The sequence below is a fragment of the Lepidochelys kempii genome, chromosome 7 (genome assembly GCF_965140265.1).
Source record: "Lepidochelys kempii isolate rLepKem1 chromosome 7, rLepKem1.hap2, whole genome shotgun sequence".
Taxonomy (NCBI): domain Eukaryota; kingdom Metazoa; phylum Chordata; order Testudines; family Cheloniidae; genus Lepidochelys; species Lepidochelys kempii.
In genome coordinates this window covers 105,718,262-105,737,094 of record NC_133262.1, presented here as the reverse complement: position 1 = coordinate 105,737,094, position 18,833 = coordinate 105,718,262, and the positions used below count along the sequence as shown (strand labels likewise).

The 18,833-nt window shown below is 39.6% G+C and overlaps 1 protein-coding gene across 1 annotated transcript in view; it reads right to left on the bottom strand.

Moving 5' to 3' along the window:
- The window catches only part of CPXM2 (carboxypeptidase X, M14 family member 2), a 103,628-nt gene that overhangs the window by 64,655 nt on the left and 20,140 nt on the right, over positions 1–18,833 (bottom strand). Inside the window, exon 3 of the mRNA XM_073354133.1 lies at positions 6,006–6,115. Within this exon, the coding sequence (XP_073210234.1) occupies positions 6,006–6,115 (110 nt within the window). The remainder of the gene's footprint in view (positions 1–6,005; positions 6,116–18,833) is intronic.

Here is an 18,833-nt window from a genome sequence, read left to right as displayed (position 1 = left end):
TTGCATGTTAAATAACTACTTTAATTTTAGAGATTTCAAATTCTGAATCCTGGTCCAAGTCGGTTAGGATCTTTATTACAGACAGTTCCAAATCCCCAAATCTAAATGTTCTTGAACTTGGAATTTAAACTTTTCCAAAATTCCAGGTGTTCAGGGTTGGTGTGCTGATGCAGGCCACTACAGAGGTAGATTTCAAAGCTGCAAACTCAGATCTAAACCTAGATCTGGATCTGAAATTTGTTTATGGAGTTTTGGTTATGGCTTATCTTTCAAATATATTGTTATTTATGAACCCAGCGCTGGCACATGGAATTAAATGGCAGCACTCTCAATGACTTCAGTAGGAGCAAGGACAGGCTTTATTACTGTACAATACATGCCAAAGCAAATTCTTTGCTGCTGTGCAGCCTAGTAAAGTCAATGAGTTAGCACAAGGTGTATGTCAGCGCAGGTTGTGACTAACTTTTTAGTTCCCTGATTTTGGTATGATACATTGTATTATTCAATGTCTCAGTCCAATGGCTGAAAGTTGAATCTAGACAATTTCAGACTGGAAATGAGGAGTAAATTTTTAACGGTGAGGGTAATTTTTTCTTTTTTACCAGATATGTTCTAGCAATTATTTGTGGGAAAGTTCTATGGCCTATATGTTGTACAAGAAGTCAGACCACATGATCACAATGGTATCTTCTGGTCTTGGACTCTGTACATCTATTCATATAACGTGGTATTAAAGTTCAACACAGGACCAAATTGTGCCTGCAGATATGTATCTCCCATTAATTAAAGCACTTCTGTTGAACTATATCAGCACATTTTTTGAGGCAGTGGCCAAGTTCATAGGATTTTAGACAGTCCGGTGTCATGGGTTCTACTTCCAATTGTGCCATTGACTCATTGTGGGCTCTTAGAGAAAAGTCATTTAACTTCTGACTCAATTTCCCCAGCTGTAAAATTGGAATAGAAACGCTTGCTTACCACTGTTCAGCAGTTTGAGCTCTATCGATCCAAACATTTTATATAAGTGCTAAGTATTATTTTATACCATATATTGAATGTTATGGGCTAATATTTTTGAAATGCCCTCTAAAATTGCATCTGCAATGATTCATAAAAAATAATTTGTGAGCACAGCTAACTAGGAATTCAGCATATCATTGCTTGCATATCAAGTGCCTGTAAATTCAGCTGTTAGATGCTGAAATTCAAGCAAAATTGTGGGTGCAAATGATTGTTCATAAGGTACATGAGTGTAAATTTAGAAGTAAGGCTGAAGTTTCATAGAAAGTTCATCCATCTTTTTAATATGACACCAAAGCACGTCTGATCTCAACTCATAATCATTATGGTTCTCTTCCCAAATACAAGAGAATATAAATATTGTCCCATATTATCACAATTCAAAGAGCCCACTTTTGTATCAGGGGTGAAGATATTAAGCCCTAAATGTACTAAAAATATAGAGGCAGAAATTTCAGTCTTCTATGAAATCAACACCCAGTAAGTCAGCTGCAGTGCAAGCAACTATTTACACCAGTAGCAATCTATCCATGTTTAACGTGTACATAATTCCTAACGGAATATGGACAACAGTAAGATCCTCTCAGGCAATAATTGTTTCACCACAGGGAGCCTGTAGATCTGAAATTGCTCAGGAGTTGTACTTTCAACCAGCTCATGTTCCTTTTAGAGTAGTTACTGCCAACATAAAGGAGTGGCAGTATAGAAACTAATAAATTAAGAAATATCATGGTGAATATTGCAGTACACCATCAAAAATATAACTACTATTTGCTTAAATATAACTGCAAAATGTCACTAGCATTTCTTTAGTATGAAGTAACTTAAGTATTTGTTGTAATAGTCAAAAATGATTGTGGATTTCAGTGTTTGCTCTATCCTGTAACAGTGACACAAGAAACAAGACTACACACAAACTCATCTTCTGATACTTAAAAGAGAGTGGAATCTACCGGGTGCATACTGGGTGAAATTCAAAGTTCTATGCACCACCTTCATCGCATTTAAACCTTCTAGCCAGAGTTTAAGTGGTTTAAGGGGCTGAAGTGCATAGATAATATGCTGATCCTCTGCCCAAGGTTGAGTTTCACTCTCTGATCACATTTAAGAAGAAGTGTGTTAAATAAATAACACAACTGCATACCGTACAAACAACCAAATGCACATAGTTGCACTCCTGCCTCAAACTTTAAAGCCGGTCTTCACGTGTAATTGACTTTAACCTCCACTCTCAATCATAAAGTACTTATAAATTAATCTAAATTTCAAACTGAAACGTCAAAGACAGCATTTTTCCCAAATTTGGTTATAAATAAAAGTCTCATTTATATATTTCCCCAATATCACCAAAATTTAGAGATCGTAATCCTGAACTGAAGTTGAACATGAAAAATTAAGTGACTGAGAGGAAATCTGGGAAGAGTGATATCATCAACTTGAATATATTGGAACCTTAGGTGTTTTAGGCCAGGCTGCAAACTAGGAGTATCTGAAAAAGAAAAAAACTGCAGAATGCACTTTTACATGCACTATCAATCACAGTAAGTGCTCCAAATGTTTGAGCTGGTTTAAGGGATTACTGACTGGTTATCTGGTCGTAGAAAGTGTACAATTTGAAGATTACTGGAGCTGTCTATTAGAGATAAAGTTGTAGAAGAGAAATAGGTGGCACTCAAACAGGAAAAGGAAAAGAGATAAATTCCTAAGTTTCAACATTGTCATAGATTAGGTACTCTTGTGCTATTTGTATACAAGCCTCCCAGAGTGATAGGATCATGAAAGTATTTATACCAGAAAATAATCAAAACAAACTTGAAAGTTCAGAAGAGAATATGTTTGCCAGAATTTACACATTACATGGAAATGGCAATTTACACAATACATGGAAATAGATATGTGGAATAAGACATTGCATCAAACAGAGTTATGACAGGCTGAAGCATTTGTTTCTGCGGTAGGAAAATAGATCAATTTTCTAAACAAAGATCTGAAACTAGAGAATGAAGAACACAACTGAAAAAATATTTTTGAAATAAAGAAGACTGGTCTTTGGGGTTAAAGGACTCTTTGTTGGAGAGTTCACTGCAGCCCTCAGGCGACCACCTAAAGCAGGGGTGGCCAACCCGTGGCTCCGGAGCCCCATAAGGCTCTTCAGAAGTTAATATGCGGCTTCTTGTATAGGCAGTGACTCCGGGGCTGGAGCTACAGGTGCCAACTTTCCAATGTGCCGGGGGGCGCTCACTGGTCAACCCCTGGCTCTGCCACAGGCCCTGCCCCCACTCCACCCCTTCCTGCCCCATCCCAGAGCCTGCTATGCTCTTGCTCCTCCCACTCTCCCTCCAAGCCTCCTGCATGCCACAAAACAGCTAATCAGGAAGTGTGGGGAGGGAGCAGGAGGCACTGATCGGTGAGGCTACCAGTGAGCAGAAGGCGCTGGGTGCGGGTGGGGAGCTCATGGAGGGCTGCTGATGTATTACTGTGGCTCTTTGGCAATGTACATCGGTAAAATCTGGCTCCTTCTCAGTCTCAGGTTGGCCACCCCTGACCTAAAGGCTGAAATGCTTCAGAGATGGAAGCCTGAGCTTCACTGTGGAGAAAAATGGAGCCACTATCTAAAAATTGGTACAGATATTACAGTCACAGCCAGTGGTGTCTGGAGAACTGCTGGGAAATAGCAAGTGGCAGCAGCTCATTTGCAGGAGGAAGAGTTGGACACTGATCAAAATGAGAGAAAGACCCAAGAAAGAAAGGAGTTCTGTGGCCCAGCAAAACCCTGTAACCTAGCAGACTGGAGACAAGAAGCCTGAACAAACAACCAAATGTCATTATGGAAACTGTTCAGCCTGAGTGTCACTTGGATGTTCTGAAAGGAATAGTTGGCTGGAGCCCCTTTTCTGTTCACATTCCAGTTACAGGGTTTTGATCTAGTCATAAACCTGAGAGTGGACCCCTCACCTATTTTTATACTTAAAGTACACTTTCAAGCTTTAAACAAATCCATCACCATCCTGTTTGCCCTTTGAACAACACACTGATTCTGGTTTTGGTGAGTGCATTGGAGGGAAGAGACTGAAGGAACCATCTTGGAAGTAACTGCAGACTGAATCAAATTACTTCATTAACTGGATTCCACTCTATTGGGCTAAAGGAAAGTGTCAAGCTGAATTCTCAAGTTTGGAAAGAATTTCACAGCAAGAAAAGGTCACTTCTAAATTAATGTTGCTAAATTCCACTCTCCTCAAAGCCATCTGATCCATGGCTCTGTTCTATCACTAACGTCTCAGCTAGGGTAAGTAGATTTCCTTTAAATATGTTCCTTGATTTGCTTAATCAGTTAATAAATATATGGAAACTGATTCATACCACATAACTCCAGTTTTATGCCGGTTTAATTCCTTTGACTTCAATGGATTTACACCAGCATACAAGTAGAGTAACTCAGGGGTGAATTAGGCCTACAATATACTTGCCTTTGGTCTCAGTGTCAAGATGTTTGTGTGACTGCCCTCAATCCTCTGCCAATGCCCCAAAATCAGACATTTCACAATTAATTCACTCTCTAATTTAAAGGAACTAAATAGCTCATGGTGGCACCGGGGTAGCCAGAGATCCCAATTACGTATGGAAGACAGTGCAAGCAGGTTACAATATAAAATGTAAGGCAGTATATAGCAACAAGCATCAAACAAACATCAAACAGGCTGGAATAAAAGAGATAACACCATATAAAGAGAAGGTGGCCAACACAGGAGACACAAGAACATATATAAGTGGCTTCCAAATTGCTATATTTTTTGGTAGAAGTATCATTGCCTGGGAAAAGCTGCCTGGTGACAAATTACTTTGCTTTAAAACAGTGGTTCCCAAACTTTAACAACCTGTGAACCCCTTTCAGTAAAATGTCAAGTCTTGTGAACCCCCTCCTAAAAATGAATATTTCCAGGGATTTTCTCCTGAGTATAAATTAAAAAAGCAGTGATCTTGGAAATATAAAATTTGTTTTATGACATGCTTATTTACACACTATTTGTTATTAATTATTATTTATCATTACAGTATTTGTATTACATTATGAAAACGGCAACACTCTTCCAAGATCTCACTTTCGAAGCTTGTATCACTTTGAATAAGCCTGTTATAAGACAAGGCTCCTATGTTTCATCAAGGAGTGTCAGATGTGAAACAGCATGAAGATATTTAAGAAGCCAACTCAAAGAGTTCCTCCTACACAAACATTCAGGTCTTCAGCAGTCCAGACAAACAATGCATGTTACAACAAAGCTGAAACTTGTTCTTCATAACAATTTAAAAAACAATACTAGCTGCCTATTTAATTTTAAAAACAGCAAAAAATATCCACCTCCCTTCCCATTTCTTTTAAGGTGTCTTGAAGTTTAAATCTCCTCAGTGTGATAGATATGCTTGCTTTGATCTGCTTAGCTCTTGGAAGTCCAGGGGCTCCAGGCTGCTGGCCCCATGCTGCCCAGGGTCCCTAGGGACAGCTCTGTCTGCCATTAGGGAATTTTTTCCCAAGAATCCCCTGTAATATTTCATGAACCCCAGTTTAGGAACCACTGCTTTAAAATGTTTTTTCTATTCACCACGATCATTATTTACAGGCAAATAATGAAACAAAATGTTTTTGCTTCTCATATATCCTTACCGTCTCTTCTTTGTGCTCTGTTAACGCATTAGGGAAGATTCTTTTCCCCGCTCCGCTCCACCTCATCATCTTTACTTTATGGAATTTCATTAAGATTTGAATTCTAAGCAGCATAAAATTTAGAGCTTTTTAAAGCACAGAACAAACCCCACAACTTCAGAACTCTTCATCAACCCTATCCACCAGTGTAATTCAATATTTCCCTTCATTTGAATAATGTGAGCTGACAAGGTAGTCAAAACCTATAACCATCCATTAGCACTGTCTGCAGAACACTACAACCCTAAGCCATTCTACCACTTACAAAGAAAATTGATTTTACCTGAATATTAAGCCTTCCTCTGTGGGCCCCAAGGCCATATCGCTTTACTGTAGAAGCATGGAGCTGGAAATCAGTAATTTTTAATGTCTCTAAACCAAGCGGTGGGCAACCTGTAAAACGACAAAGTTTTATTAAAAAATGAGGAAAACAAACAAATATATATTATCCAAAGCTACTTTTGTATATGTGTGTGTGCATATGTGTGTGTGTGAGAGACCGAAATAGGTCAGATCCTCAGCTGGTGTAAATCGGGATAGCACAATGAAACCAATGAGATGATGGCTGCTCCACTGAAATCAGTGGAGTGATGTTGATTTTCATCAGTTGAGGGTCTGGACCTTTAAGTTTTCCTTAATAGTTCTTTTTCTTTGCCATACCCTTCCTTTGCCACAGATATGCACAGTATTTCCTGTCAAGTGCTTGTCAGTACAAAATGCCAGCAGAGTGGCCTTTTATTTTTTTCTTTTGGCATTTACTACTGTGTCAAGTTGTTTTCAATTAAAGCACATTCTGGAGACTTCAAACATGCACACACATTGTACAATAGCATCTCTCAGGGAGGTCTGGGAGACCACACTGCAGAGCTCTGCTGGAGCAATGAGTAAGCACAAACAGGGCAAATTTGAAACAAGAGGCCACCTCTATAAGCTTCAAATGGTGCACAGTTTTGAACAAAAATAGCAGATGCCAGTACTGTACAGTACTGCAGCAAAATCCAGCCTTGAGATCTTACTTTGGAAGATAAGACATCAGAAAGATCCTACTGTACTTTTTTAAATCAGAAAAGTTCTAGTCGAAGGTACTTGTATGACCTCCATTACCACAGTATCTGCGCGCCTCACAATCTCTAATGTATTTATCCTTATATCAGCCTTTGGAGGTAGGAAAGTTCTCTTATCAACTTTTCATGGAAGGGAAATGGATGCATAGAGAGAAACAGTTCACATAGGAGTCTGAATCCAGGTCTCCCAATGCTAGTATTCTAACCATGACTAGACCATCCTCCCTTTCTGCTTTGATTTAGAGCTGTGAACACAGCCTTACATATGCCATAGCTACCAAGGAATTACCAATGCAGGGTTCAAAAAAAAAATAGAAAAATTCATGGAGGGTAGATACATCAGGATGGGGAGGGATGGTGACCCTAGCCTCTGTTTGCCAAAAGTTGGGAATGGGCGACAGAAATTGGATCACTTGATGATTACCTGGCCTGTTCATTCTCTCTGGGGCACCTGTCATTGGCCACAGTCAGAAGACAGGATACTGGGCTAGATGGACCTTTGGTCTAACCCAGTATGGCTGTTCTTGTGTAGGTTCAGGTCTAGATTGAAATCACTCTTCTGAAATCCACAGATGTCTGGATTTGAGGATCTGATCCAGGCCCATCTCCAATCATTATACAAAAACTGACAGAAAGGACATAGGATTTCTTGTTCTCTCCCTTAGCTCATCCATGATGTAAACTCCTCCTAGAAAAATGGAACTGGGATTATGCTGCAGAACAAACTGTGCAAGTATTGATTTGCTCACCCTTAGAAAAAAGGTTTGGACACTTCATCAGCAATAGGGCTGGTTTCTGGTCTTGCTGAAGTCAATGGCAAAACTCCTGACTACAATGGAGACAGGAGTGGGACCATTAGAATGATAAACATTTAATATTAATGTATTTTTTTAACACTAACAATAGGCTCAGTGCTGCACATGAGACAAAATGCAGACAGACCCTGCTCAGAAGAGCTTTCAATCTAATTAACAGAAACAGAGAAGAGACAGGATGCACTGGGAAAACCAGAGGAAGGAGTAGCTTAGAGGGAATTTTGTTTGTTTTAATTATATTTCGTTATATATGAGTGTTTCATCTTATATTGTTCCCTAAACAAGATAAGCCTAGGGTTCTGAAAGACCTCTATTGGGAGTAAGTTACACGGCTGAGAAGAACCGGTAATAAGAACTCCCTGTCTCACTCCTACAAATTCAACCCTCTGGACAGATTTAGAAATCAATCTAAAGGCATAATCCTGCAAACTCTTCTGCACCTGAGTACATTCACATATGTAGTCCCAGGGAACAAAAGTACCTAAAGTTAGGCAGGCATGTAAGTGCTAGCAGGATTAGACACTAAGGTTGATGATAGAAGTGAATGCATGTGGCTTTTATCTTTGCAATGCTTGAAACTTCATAAAACCAGTGATACTAAAGTGTAGCATTTATAGTTTTAAGATCTTCAGGGCACAGACAGTATCTGCCTCTATGTTTGTACAGTACCTAGCAACAGGGGTCCCCATTTGTGATGATTAGGGTTTCTAGATGCTACCATCATATAAAAAGGTATATATAATAATAAATTAATAATATGCCCCATTTAAAGTGCCTTTCACACTAAGAGCCATGGAAAATCTCTTACAAAGAATTCTGAGAAAAGCAGTTACTTCCATTCAAAACTTAAGATAGAATTTCAACTATAGTCTCCATAGGTAAAGGCTAATGCACACAGTCAACAAAACTCGAAGTCACCTGAAAAAATCTCTCTTTAAGAAAAATAAAATATGTTGTCCCAGCTCTGGATTGAAAATTTTGACCTTAAATAAAAACATCTCATTTCCTCCACTCACAGTACCTCTTTCTCTGGCAGCTATGCCAAACTGGGAATGGAACAACATCATTCTTCAAAGAAGTTTTTTGGCTCTGGCTTTACGTTTATCTGCTACCAACTATTAACTTGCTAATATTAGTGATGATCTTGGTGTCATCAAGTCTGTTGTTCAGAGCAGCAAATGCGTATGGGATTCGTGATGTTTTTCACAAAAGACAATCTTTGATTTTGCTTTAAAGTTGAGGGCCTATAATAAAGGATTTCTAACTTTTTAAGAGAGTCAGTTGTTTCACTTACATGTCACTTCCATCGACAACACAAATGGTAAGAAAAGTTTGTACCACTTACAGATTTTACCAAACAAAGGGTTTCAATCTATTAGTTGGGTGGGGGTGTGGAAACGGGAAAGTTTCCAATAGGACCTGGTCTAATAATCTTCAAGGTTCTGAATATAAGACACAGCAACCCATCTAAATTTGCCAGTCTACTACAGGCACAGATATTAAAAGTCCTTTATAGGAGTCTCCTTTTAGGTTAGGTTTCTGCTTTGTTTCCTTGAGTTTTTAATTTATTACTTCATTTTGAGAACATGTATAAAATGTTTCACAGTATTTGTATTTTAAGAGCTGTTCTTGTGAGATTTCTGTCTCAAATGGTAGAAATCTTGTCAAATATCTGCTATTTCAGGCAGAAAAAACAGATCCTTCCTGCATTCAGATCTGACCCAGGACCAAAATCATATGGGTGAGGAGATGACTCTGATTCAGGGATTTCAAATTCTTCAAAACAAAACAAAAACAAATTCAAAATGGTTTGGATTAGAAACATAGTTTAGGGACTGAGGTGTCAGTTCAGCAAGTTTCTTATGCAAGTGCCTACCTGTAAGTATTTGAACTGTCTCACTGAAGTCAATGGGACTGCTCACTTGCTTAAAATTAGGCATGCACTTAAGTACCCTGCTGACTCATGGCCTAAATGGTGTGGAAGGATCCTCAGAATTTCAGAAAATGTTTAAAAGTTCTAGGTAAAACCCATCAATATATGGCCTGGTTTATTCTAACTAGAGACGATAACTTGTCCGCTGGAAAACATATTATTTAGAGGTACAGTACCTCTTAGAAGCCATGATACAATGTCCACTCCTTCAGATAATGCCTAGTACTATTTTGGTGGATGTTGTATATCTCAGCTAAGACCAGCCAGCGTTTCTGATGCAGCAGCATCATTAGCCAAGACATTAGCCACAACTTTTCTGTATGGCAGAGATTTTGAAGATGGTTTCAAATACACACTATGTCCTGCAATCTGTACTTGCAAGACCAAAGTATTGATCAGCCCAAGTTCTGTTGCAGTTTAGAGTGCACTGAGCTGAAAGGTAGGCAACACTGGTGGAGAACCAAGGCCTCGCTCAAAGGCTCACAATTAAGTGAGCAGTTGCTCACTTAAGCAGTCCCACTGATTTCTATGGGATCACATCTGGAAACAAATGCTCAGAAACATAATGGGTTCATAATTTGGTAGGCAGGATGAGCCTACATTCCCAGTCATTGAAGAAATTATAACTAATTATGCTAAACCTGGTTCTCAAATGTCCACAATTCTTCATCAAATTTAGGAAATATACATCCTTGGAACTACAGATCAATTTCAGCAATAGACAAATATTTATTGTGAGGACATGGAAATAATAAAAGTCAGTTAGCCTAGCTCAACTGTTAATTTCTTTATTTTTTTCCGAGTCAATTTTTCAGGTAAAAGCACAGATTGCCATATATTTTGTTATATTTAATAGACACAGTTTGGAAATCTGTTCTCTTTTGTTGCTCTTTTGAGGGCAAAGCCACCAAATTGGCTATTTTATTTTTAAAAGATTTCCCATCAATTCTAGTTGTATATTCTGTTCTTCTATTAGGGAAAAAGTTTCCTTGTTATTTATTTATTTATATTTATCATTTTAAAGAGATGTATCTATGATCGTATTGAATTCCCACAAGAAAAATCTGTGCTTGTCTAACTCTTAGCCACACAGTGATATTCACATCTGTAAATGGAGAAATATTTTCCCTGTGCAGTCTGACGGGCTCCTCGCCATTTGGAAGCAGAATTTACTTTGACTGCTTATTTATTTTTTATGATTCTAAATGTGTTTTAGCTCCAGGAGCGTTGTCATTTTTAAATAGATAAGAATCCCACAACACTTCAACATGTTTATTTAATTTAGAGTTTATGTTATAGACACACGGTCCAGGGGAAGATTAAAGGAGGTCAAGACACTGCCGATATTTATTTGATATAGAATCATCCATATACCAATAATGGCTTTGGCTCTGTATATTTTTCCAGAGACATCTCTAGCTAGACATTTGGGGCTTGATGTTGGGGCTCGGAAAAGACTCCCACTGATTTCAGTAGGAGTTGAATCAGGCCCTCAGTAAGCTGAGCTCAAGTAGTTCACTACAGTTTGGCTAGAACTGATTGTAGTTAAAATAGTGGAATTTCTGTGAATATCAACACTATGGGCTTGATTTTCAGAGATGCTGAACAGTCAAAGCTCCCAACTCCAGAAGCAGTTGTGGGTATTCAGCCCCTCCGAAAATCAGGCCCTATAATGCTAACTTTTTTAATACTGTATGTCAAGACACATGTGGGTCAAATCTTGGCCTCATCGCCAAAGCCCTGCCCTGTATGAACAGTGGTGATGGTTTTAGGGTGCATCCAGTAACAGACACCCTGCCATTGCATGTGGGGCCATTTTGAAGCTCTGCTGTTCCTTTTGCCAGCAGCAATGTGCCACTGTAATCGTTGCCGATTTGTGCCTGCTATAGATGGCAGGAGACATGCTTACCAGATTTGGGCACACACTTCCCCTTTTCCTGCACCCCTGCTAGCTGCAAACATGATAGGCATATCTGTTAGCACAGTACAGTCTTGCTCTTCCCTTTGGCCAACCTCATTGAGCATACTGCTGTTTCTGTAGTTTGAATCTCAGATTCCCCTTTTCCAGTCCTGAACACTATGTGGAGCATAGGCAGGATTCAGGCCCTAATCAAGCAAAGCACATGGTTAACTTTACGTTAACTTGAAGGCAAAGGGCTACTTACATGCTGAAAGTTTAACACCTGGTTAATAAGTGCTTTGCTGGATCAGGACCTTAATCTTTAATATTTTACTTGCATTATTTTGAGGCAAATCCCGCAATCCTTATGCTGTACTTATACAGACGAAATAAACCTACTGGAATCAACCTAAGGACTATGGGCTTTGGCCAAAGTTAATATAAATTTTAATCTTTTGAGTTTTCCCAATGAAATGTGTGGCTGAATAACTCACCTTCCAGTATTCAGAGTAGCAGCCATGTTAGTCTGTATTCGCAAAAAGAAAAGGAGGACTTGTGGCACCTTAGAGACTAATCAATTTATTTGAGCATAAGCTTTCGTGAGCTACAGCTCACTTCATTGGCTGCATTCTGATGAAGTTGAGCTGTAGCTCACAAAAGCTTATGCTCAAATAAATTGGTTAGTCTCTAAGGTGCCACAAGTGCTCCTTTTCTTTTCACCTTCCAGTAATGGAACATTTTGTATGGAAAGCTCTAACTAATTCTGTCCATATTCTATGCCTCTTCATATGAAATTTAGCTCATCATTTAAAATCTATTATGTCACAGGCATGCAAAGTATTCTAAACATGCAGTGCACCTGAAAGGATTTTATCTGAGCATTTTAGTTGAAAATATGTTTTGATTGCTTTGTGTCATTAAATATTGCCATGGACATCCTTTGTTGGGGCTGGATGGAATGGAACAACATTCTCCATCTAGTCTAAATAATCAGTTATATTTATAGTCTTGGACCATTTGTGTGGGGGGGGAAACATGTTATAGCTAAATTCTGCTGTCTTGAGGATGTGCTCGTATAAGTGTGAAATGTTCACAGAAGTTTATGACTCACTTCATTTACTTGGTATGCTACCCTTGCTTTACTGGAGGATCCAAGTTCATGGATTTAGCTATGCGTGGTTCTCCTCGTCTTCCTCAGTTTCTTATGCCCGCTATAATTCTCTTCTGCTTTCAGGTCCAATCACCAACTCTCCTACAAAAAATAGGTGTGGCTAGGGCCTGCTCACTTTCTCAACAAGATTTCCTTTATCAGTTCAAAAAAGAACTAGATAAGCTCATGGAGAAGAAGGTCCATCCCTGGCTATTAGCCAGGATGGGCAGGAATGGTTTCCCTAGCTTCTGTTTGCCAGAACCTGGGAACGGGCGACAGGGGATGGATCACTTGATGATTACCTGTTCTGTTCATTCCCTCTGGGGCCCCTGGCATTGGCATTGTCTGAAGACAGGATACTGGGCTAGATGGACCTTTGGTCTGATCCAGTATGGCCGTTCTTATCTTCTTATGACCCCAATGTGGGCAGTCATGTCTAGTGGCTAGAGCAGAAGTCAGACCTAGGTGCTGGAGCCACAGTCAGTAGTCAGGAATCGAAATCCAGGATCAGAGCCAGAGTCAGGAATCAGGGCCAAGTGTCAGAGCTTAAGTCAGGCATCAGAGCCAAGGGTCAGAGCTGGAGTCAAAGGCCAGATGCTACAGCCAAAGTCAGGAATCAGAGAACAGAGTCAGGATGGGTTACCTGGAGTGACGCAGGGCTGGGGCCAAGCAGGCAGAGGCACCATCACAGCTGTGGGCAAACACTTTGAGCAGCCACTGAACAGCTGCTGGGCTGGACTTCAGAGCTGGTCTGCAGACTCTTCAATCAGGTGGTGTAGCCACCTGCTCTAATGAGTTTGCCCACAGATTGGCTCTGCTTGCTGGGCCCAATTCCTGATACCAATCAGAAGCAGTGTTCAATTCCCCCACCAAAAAACTGAGTAATCATTCAATTTAAAACATCAGTAAATCTGTCCGAGCATACAAGATTTGGGGAGCTCTGTTTGATGCTGGAGTTGATGTTACAGAGTTTGGGCACTGTGTCCATGATAGATAAGAGATGAGCTGCAACTGTAACCTTAGGCCAAGATCTAGATCCAAATTTTATCAACATTCAGGGGAGCCTGGATGCAAGGTTTTGGTTCAGGTACATCTGATCTATACCAGACCCAATCCGAAAGAGAGTCATTTATGAGAAGGACAAGTTCTCTGTTCCTGTTTCTATATTTGATTTAATATAGGCTTACGCTGTGTTTCCATTAACATGTCCATCAGTGAGAATTTAGGTAGGGGAGTAATTTTGCCTAATTTTGATCCCAATCAAATATTGAAGCGTTCAGAGTTTGACCCTAATATGAGTCATTATTGGATTCATGCTTTTGCTTAGGAGAGACTGTCAGGGGAAAAAAACAAAACAGAGGAAGCATAATGAAACAATTCAGTGAAGAAAGATTTAAAACATAGAGCAGAGAATGGACAGATTGAATACCAAATGCACAGAGATTGTAAGGATAGAGCCGGGGGAGGGGGGGAAGAAGATAGTGAAAGAAGACAGTGTGATATACCTTTACCATGTATCATATATGTCTCCTTGTGCCAGCACATCTTTTGAAGTCCCTTCTGTCCCTGCAACATAGCAGAAACATTTGAATGGAAATACTCTTAAGAGTGCCCATCTCTGATCCAGGCACCATTCCAAATCTGATAGACATGTCTGATAGACATGATCAGCAACAGCACATTTGTTATATAAAGCAAAACAGACAGCAAAATTTTATGCACATTGATTCTAAGGGCCAAATCATGACCTATGTTATGTGCCCCTCAAAGAGAAGTAAGGATGTTTGAGGAGAAGGGAGCCCCTGAGTGGGCTACCTGCATTGTAGATCACAATCTGTCTACCTGAACTGCTGCTCTGTGATGATAGCAACCTGCATGGAGCACACGTTACAGGAGACAAAAATTTGGAGGAGGCACCAGGAAGTCTGTCTGCACATAGCTTGAATGCTAGCTGCACTTGCAGCATCTCTATAAATCATTGTCGTAATACAGTGCCATTTTAGTTTTAGAAACAATTAATCCTGTTGTGTTATTACCTAGCACATGGTACATGAAACAATGATCAATGGCACACTATGAATCATGAGCAGCTAGCAATTAAAGTGACCAATTCACCAACAGCCCATAGTCTGAAATGTGTTCCTATAAAATGTTCAATAATTGAGATTTATTAAAGTCCATTCACGGATCATTTTTTAGGTAAGAAACACATTAATTGAATAAGTTATTTACCATGAATAGTTCTCCTAACTTTGTAAACAGCACAGTCTTATGCCACCTCTAGGCCTGATCCAAAGCCCATGGAAAGACTCTAGTTGACTTCTTTGAACTTTGGACCAGGTCCTCTATGCTTAACATAAAAGGAATCTTTCTCACCAGAGCTGCTTCCTGTGGTTACAACATACCTGCAGGGTATTTTTTAGGTTTCTACAGTAGTACCATAAGGGGAAGTGGATGTTATAGCACTGGGATAAACATTACCTCTTTCTTAAGTGGAAAATTCCCAATCTCTTAAACCCCATACAGTGGTTGCTGTGTTTCATTAGAAAATTGCATGGCTTTGATGGGAGGCTAGGGTACAATTGATGCTTTCCTAGGATGGACTAGTGTTTTTAAAGTATATTTATTCCCCTACTCTATCTTTCATCTGAACCTATAAATTCAGTACTGAACTAGCATATCCGGGACTGTGACTACACTTGCTTTTTCTACAGAGGTCATGAAATCTGAGCAAGCTGTGCATATTGCATTATGTCCCCATCTCTTACTATGACAGAAGAACAATGCAGAATTTATTTTGTGGCAATGTATGTTCTTTTTGAAAAGACTGACTGTAACTTGCACCCTTTCTGTAAGCTAAATGCTGTGCGCCAGATGGCAGAATTGGGCACATGATTTATTGAAAAGGTTCTTCTTCCCTAGTTGAAGTAAAACAATTGATAAGTATAGAATAAAGTAAGTACTACCCCACTTCCATATTGCAAACCTGAAATGAAACCAAACATTTTTTTAGATTCAGAAAAGTCCACTTATTTATAGACTATTTGTCATGTTTATGCACCTTAGCACTTGCAGGTTGCAGTCAGTTCTGGAAATGCCAAAATAACATTTAGCACTGGGATCTTTCGGTGTTTCTTGCAGAGCTGAAAGCAGATTTTCCCAGAAAACCTGATTTTAGAAGATTTCCTTTCTATGTTTTCTGACTCAGGAGCTTCAGATAATCTTCAGATAGCATACAGCTTTATGAACTGTTGCAGGCAGTGGTGTTGTAACTGTGCTGGTCCCAAGATATTAGAAAGCCAAGGTGGGTGAGGTAATATCTTTGTTTCTTGCATTTGCCCAGGAAACAAGAAGCAATGTTGGTCCAATAAAAGATATTACCTCATCCACCTTGGCTTGCCTACATTATAAACTGGAATTTCTGAGCCCGCTGCTGCTGACAGACATCTTGCCTAAGAAGTTATGTCATTTATGGCATAGACAGTATGGAAGTGCCATACGGCAGACTGTCACCAGTCAACAATCACAAAAATGCCTTTGGGTCGGATTGTGCCTGGGTAAGGCGCAAGGGTAATGGGCACAAGGAGCCTCCCTCACTTTTGCCTGCACGGATGGACCTAATTGCAGCTGTTGCATGCAGAATGCTCAAGAACTACACCTCCAGAGTGGTGCTAGTCTTCTCATGGCATGGACAGTGTCCATGACTTGAACTCCATCTGCACTTATCATTAGAGCTTGCCCTCTGTGGGAGGGAATGCGCACTGCAACCTTCCACAAAAACATTGCAGTAGCTGTGCTTCCAAAGGGCTCCTGGAAACAAACTGTGCCTGTCAGAGACAAAATGTCTCCCAGAGATACTGCTGTTGTGCTGTGCCATTGAGGAAAGAAAAATAATCCCCGTTTATACCCAAGCCAGATTGACTGAGGAACCCACCCCATTTTCTACAAAAGAACACTGCAGTGTATTTGGTATCTCTCTGAAATAGATCTCTTCCCTTTAACTGCTAGAGATTAAAACCATTAAAGTAATAATGATTATAATGAGTTCAAAATTAAGTGCAAGTGAGGCTGACTTGTGATCCATTAATTCAAAACATTTTCATCCGTTATTAGTTTAAGGCACAAGGATGAACAGAATGCATGATTCCAAGTAAAGCAGCCAAACTAAACACAGTAGTCAAAAACAAGAATAAGTCTTCTCTTGCAAATTCAAACAAACATACTTAGCCAAGCATTTCAAATAAAAAACAGAGGCAAACCACTCTCACAAGGGCTGGGTGTTTGACAAAAACTACCAGTGGAAAAAGCATACTTCTTGAATATGCTTGTGTCTAAAGTATCTTAAAAATATCAAAACCTTGAAATACACTGCGGGGCCAAAAAGATTCCACAGAGGGGCCACAAACAGTAGTTACAACACAAAAGACATCTCAACCTTGCCCATGCAATTAAGTAGAAGAACATGAACTAAGAAGATTACTGCTACATTAGATATTACTCTGGGCCCAAAGACAAAGGATGAAAATGGAAAAGGACCAGGGAGTATATTGTCAAGGATACAGTTAAATGAAGACTTTCAGTCTTTCGACAGCTAACCCAAACAACAACCACTGAATGATTATAGCCTGATCTATGCTTACATATTTTACTGATATAACTTTACCAAATAGTTATACCAGTAAAAGCATCGGTGTGTGGATGCACTTCTACCCATAAAAGGGTGACTTTATACCAGTATACTTCTTCCCCTTCTCACAGGGGAATAGTTATATCAATATAGTGCAACTTTATATGGATACAACTGCATCCACACTAGGAGGGTTGTATTGCTTTAACTATACTGGTATAGTTAAAGTGGGACAACTTTCCAGTGTAGCCATGCTCCAGTGCAAGATAGCACACAATTTCCATCATTCAATTAACAACCAAGTAAGGTTTATTACATACTTCTATTGCGAAATTGCGGTCCTGACTGAAAGAACAATACTTTATCAGACTATGTGAAAAATAAAAGAACAAACAAATCTGCCCATCCTGATATCATTATGAAGGCTTAAGTACAAAGTCTGTGCTGCCACAGAAAATTGACGTAGCACAAAAACTGTAAACTGTTTCTTAATTAGGTAGCCAACATCCTAATCACTAGAAATATGGAATCATTTCCCCTTCATCCAAACTTTCTCTGTGTGACTGCTGCCAAAAACAGCCTTAGTTTCCTTTCTTAAACTGCTCCCATTAGTCTTCACCTGTGCCTGACACAGTAAGGAGAATTTCATTTGACAGTCCCATATTTTTGACTGAAAGAATGCTTCTTCCCCACTTGACTAAATGTGACATACCTAACATCTATAAAGAGCTGTGGCCAGCTTTATGGGTTTTTGCTTAGATTCTTCCATCAAGAGCACAGCCTGAACACCAGGCTAAGCACTGAGTATCCCCATGGGGGAATCACAGGGAAGAAACCCTACCCTCCTCCATCGCAGGCTGCAGAGTTGATTGGCACTGCATACGTGAGACTACAGTAACTCTCATGGCCACATATACATGGATCAGATCTGCAAGTCGTGTAAATTATCATAGCTCTATTGATTTCAGTGATTTACACTGCTTAAGGATACAGCCCAGGATTTTGATTTTAAATAGGATCCTATTTAGTGACAAAGAATCATTAACCTTCATAACCATCAATACAGGCACCCTTGTTGGTGAGGAAGTATTTTCTACATCTGTCACACTTGACTGCAAAGCTGAGCCAGAACCAAAAAAGTGACTCCATTTTCTGATCAATGTTATTTAAAGAGATCTGCATACCACCCATATTTCAGTCAATCTAGGGTCTGGGCTATGGCCAATTTGAACTTCTTCATATGAAACATATGCTGGAGAGGATACTGAAGCAGATGCACTGCCATCCTTAGAAGCAGCAGTCTGAGGTTTGAAAACCTTTGAAGAGAGCAAAATAGGTTCATGTGAGGCATTTTTGTCACATGTCCAGAATGTCTCTGCCAATTAGGATATGGCAGAACAAACGTGAGAAACAAAAATCTGACCCTGAATGGAAACTAGATGGTTCTGTTGACCAGTAATGGCATACAGAGTCTTTTGCCTATAGGTCATTGTTTTAATTTAACATTGATTAGTAGCACCTGAAATTCGCTAGTGCACATCTGATGCCTCTGGCTGATAATATGAAATGAATCTATAGTCTCAGTTCAGTGCTTACTACAATACAAAAACAAGCATCACAAG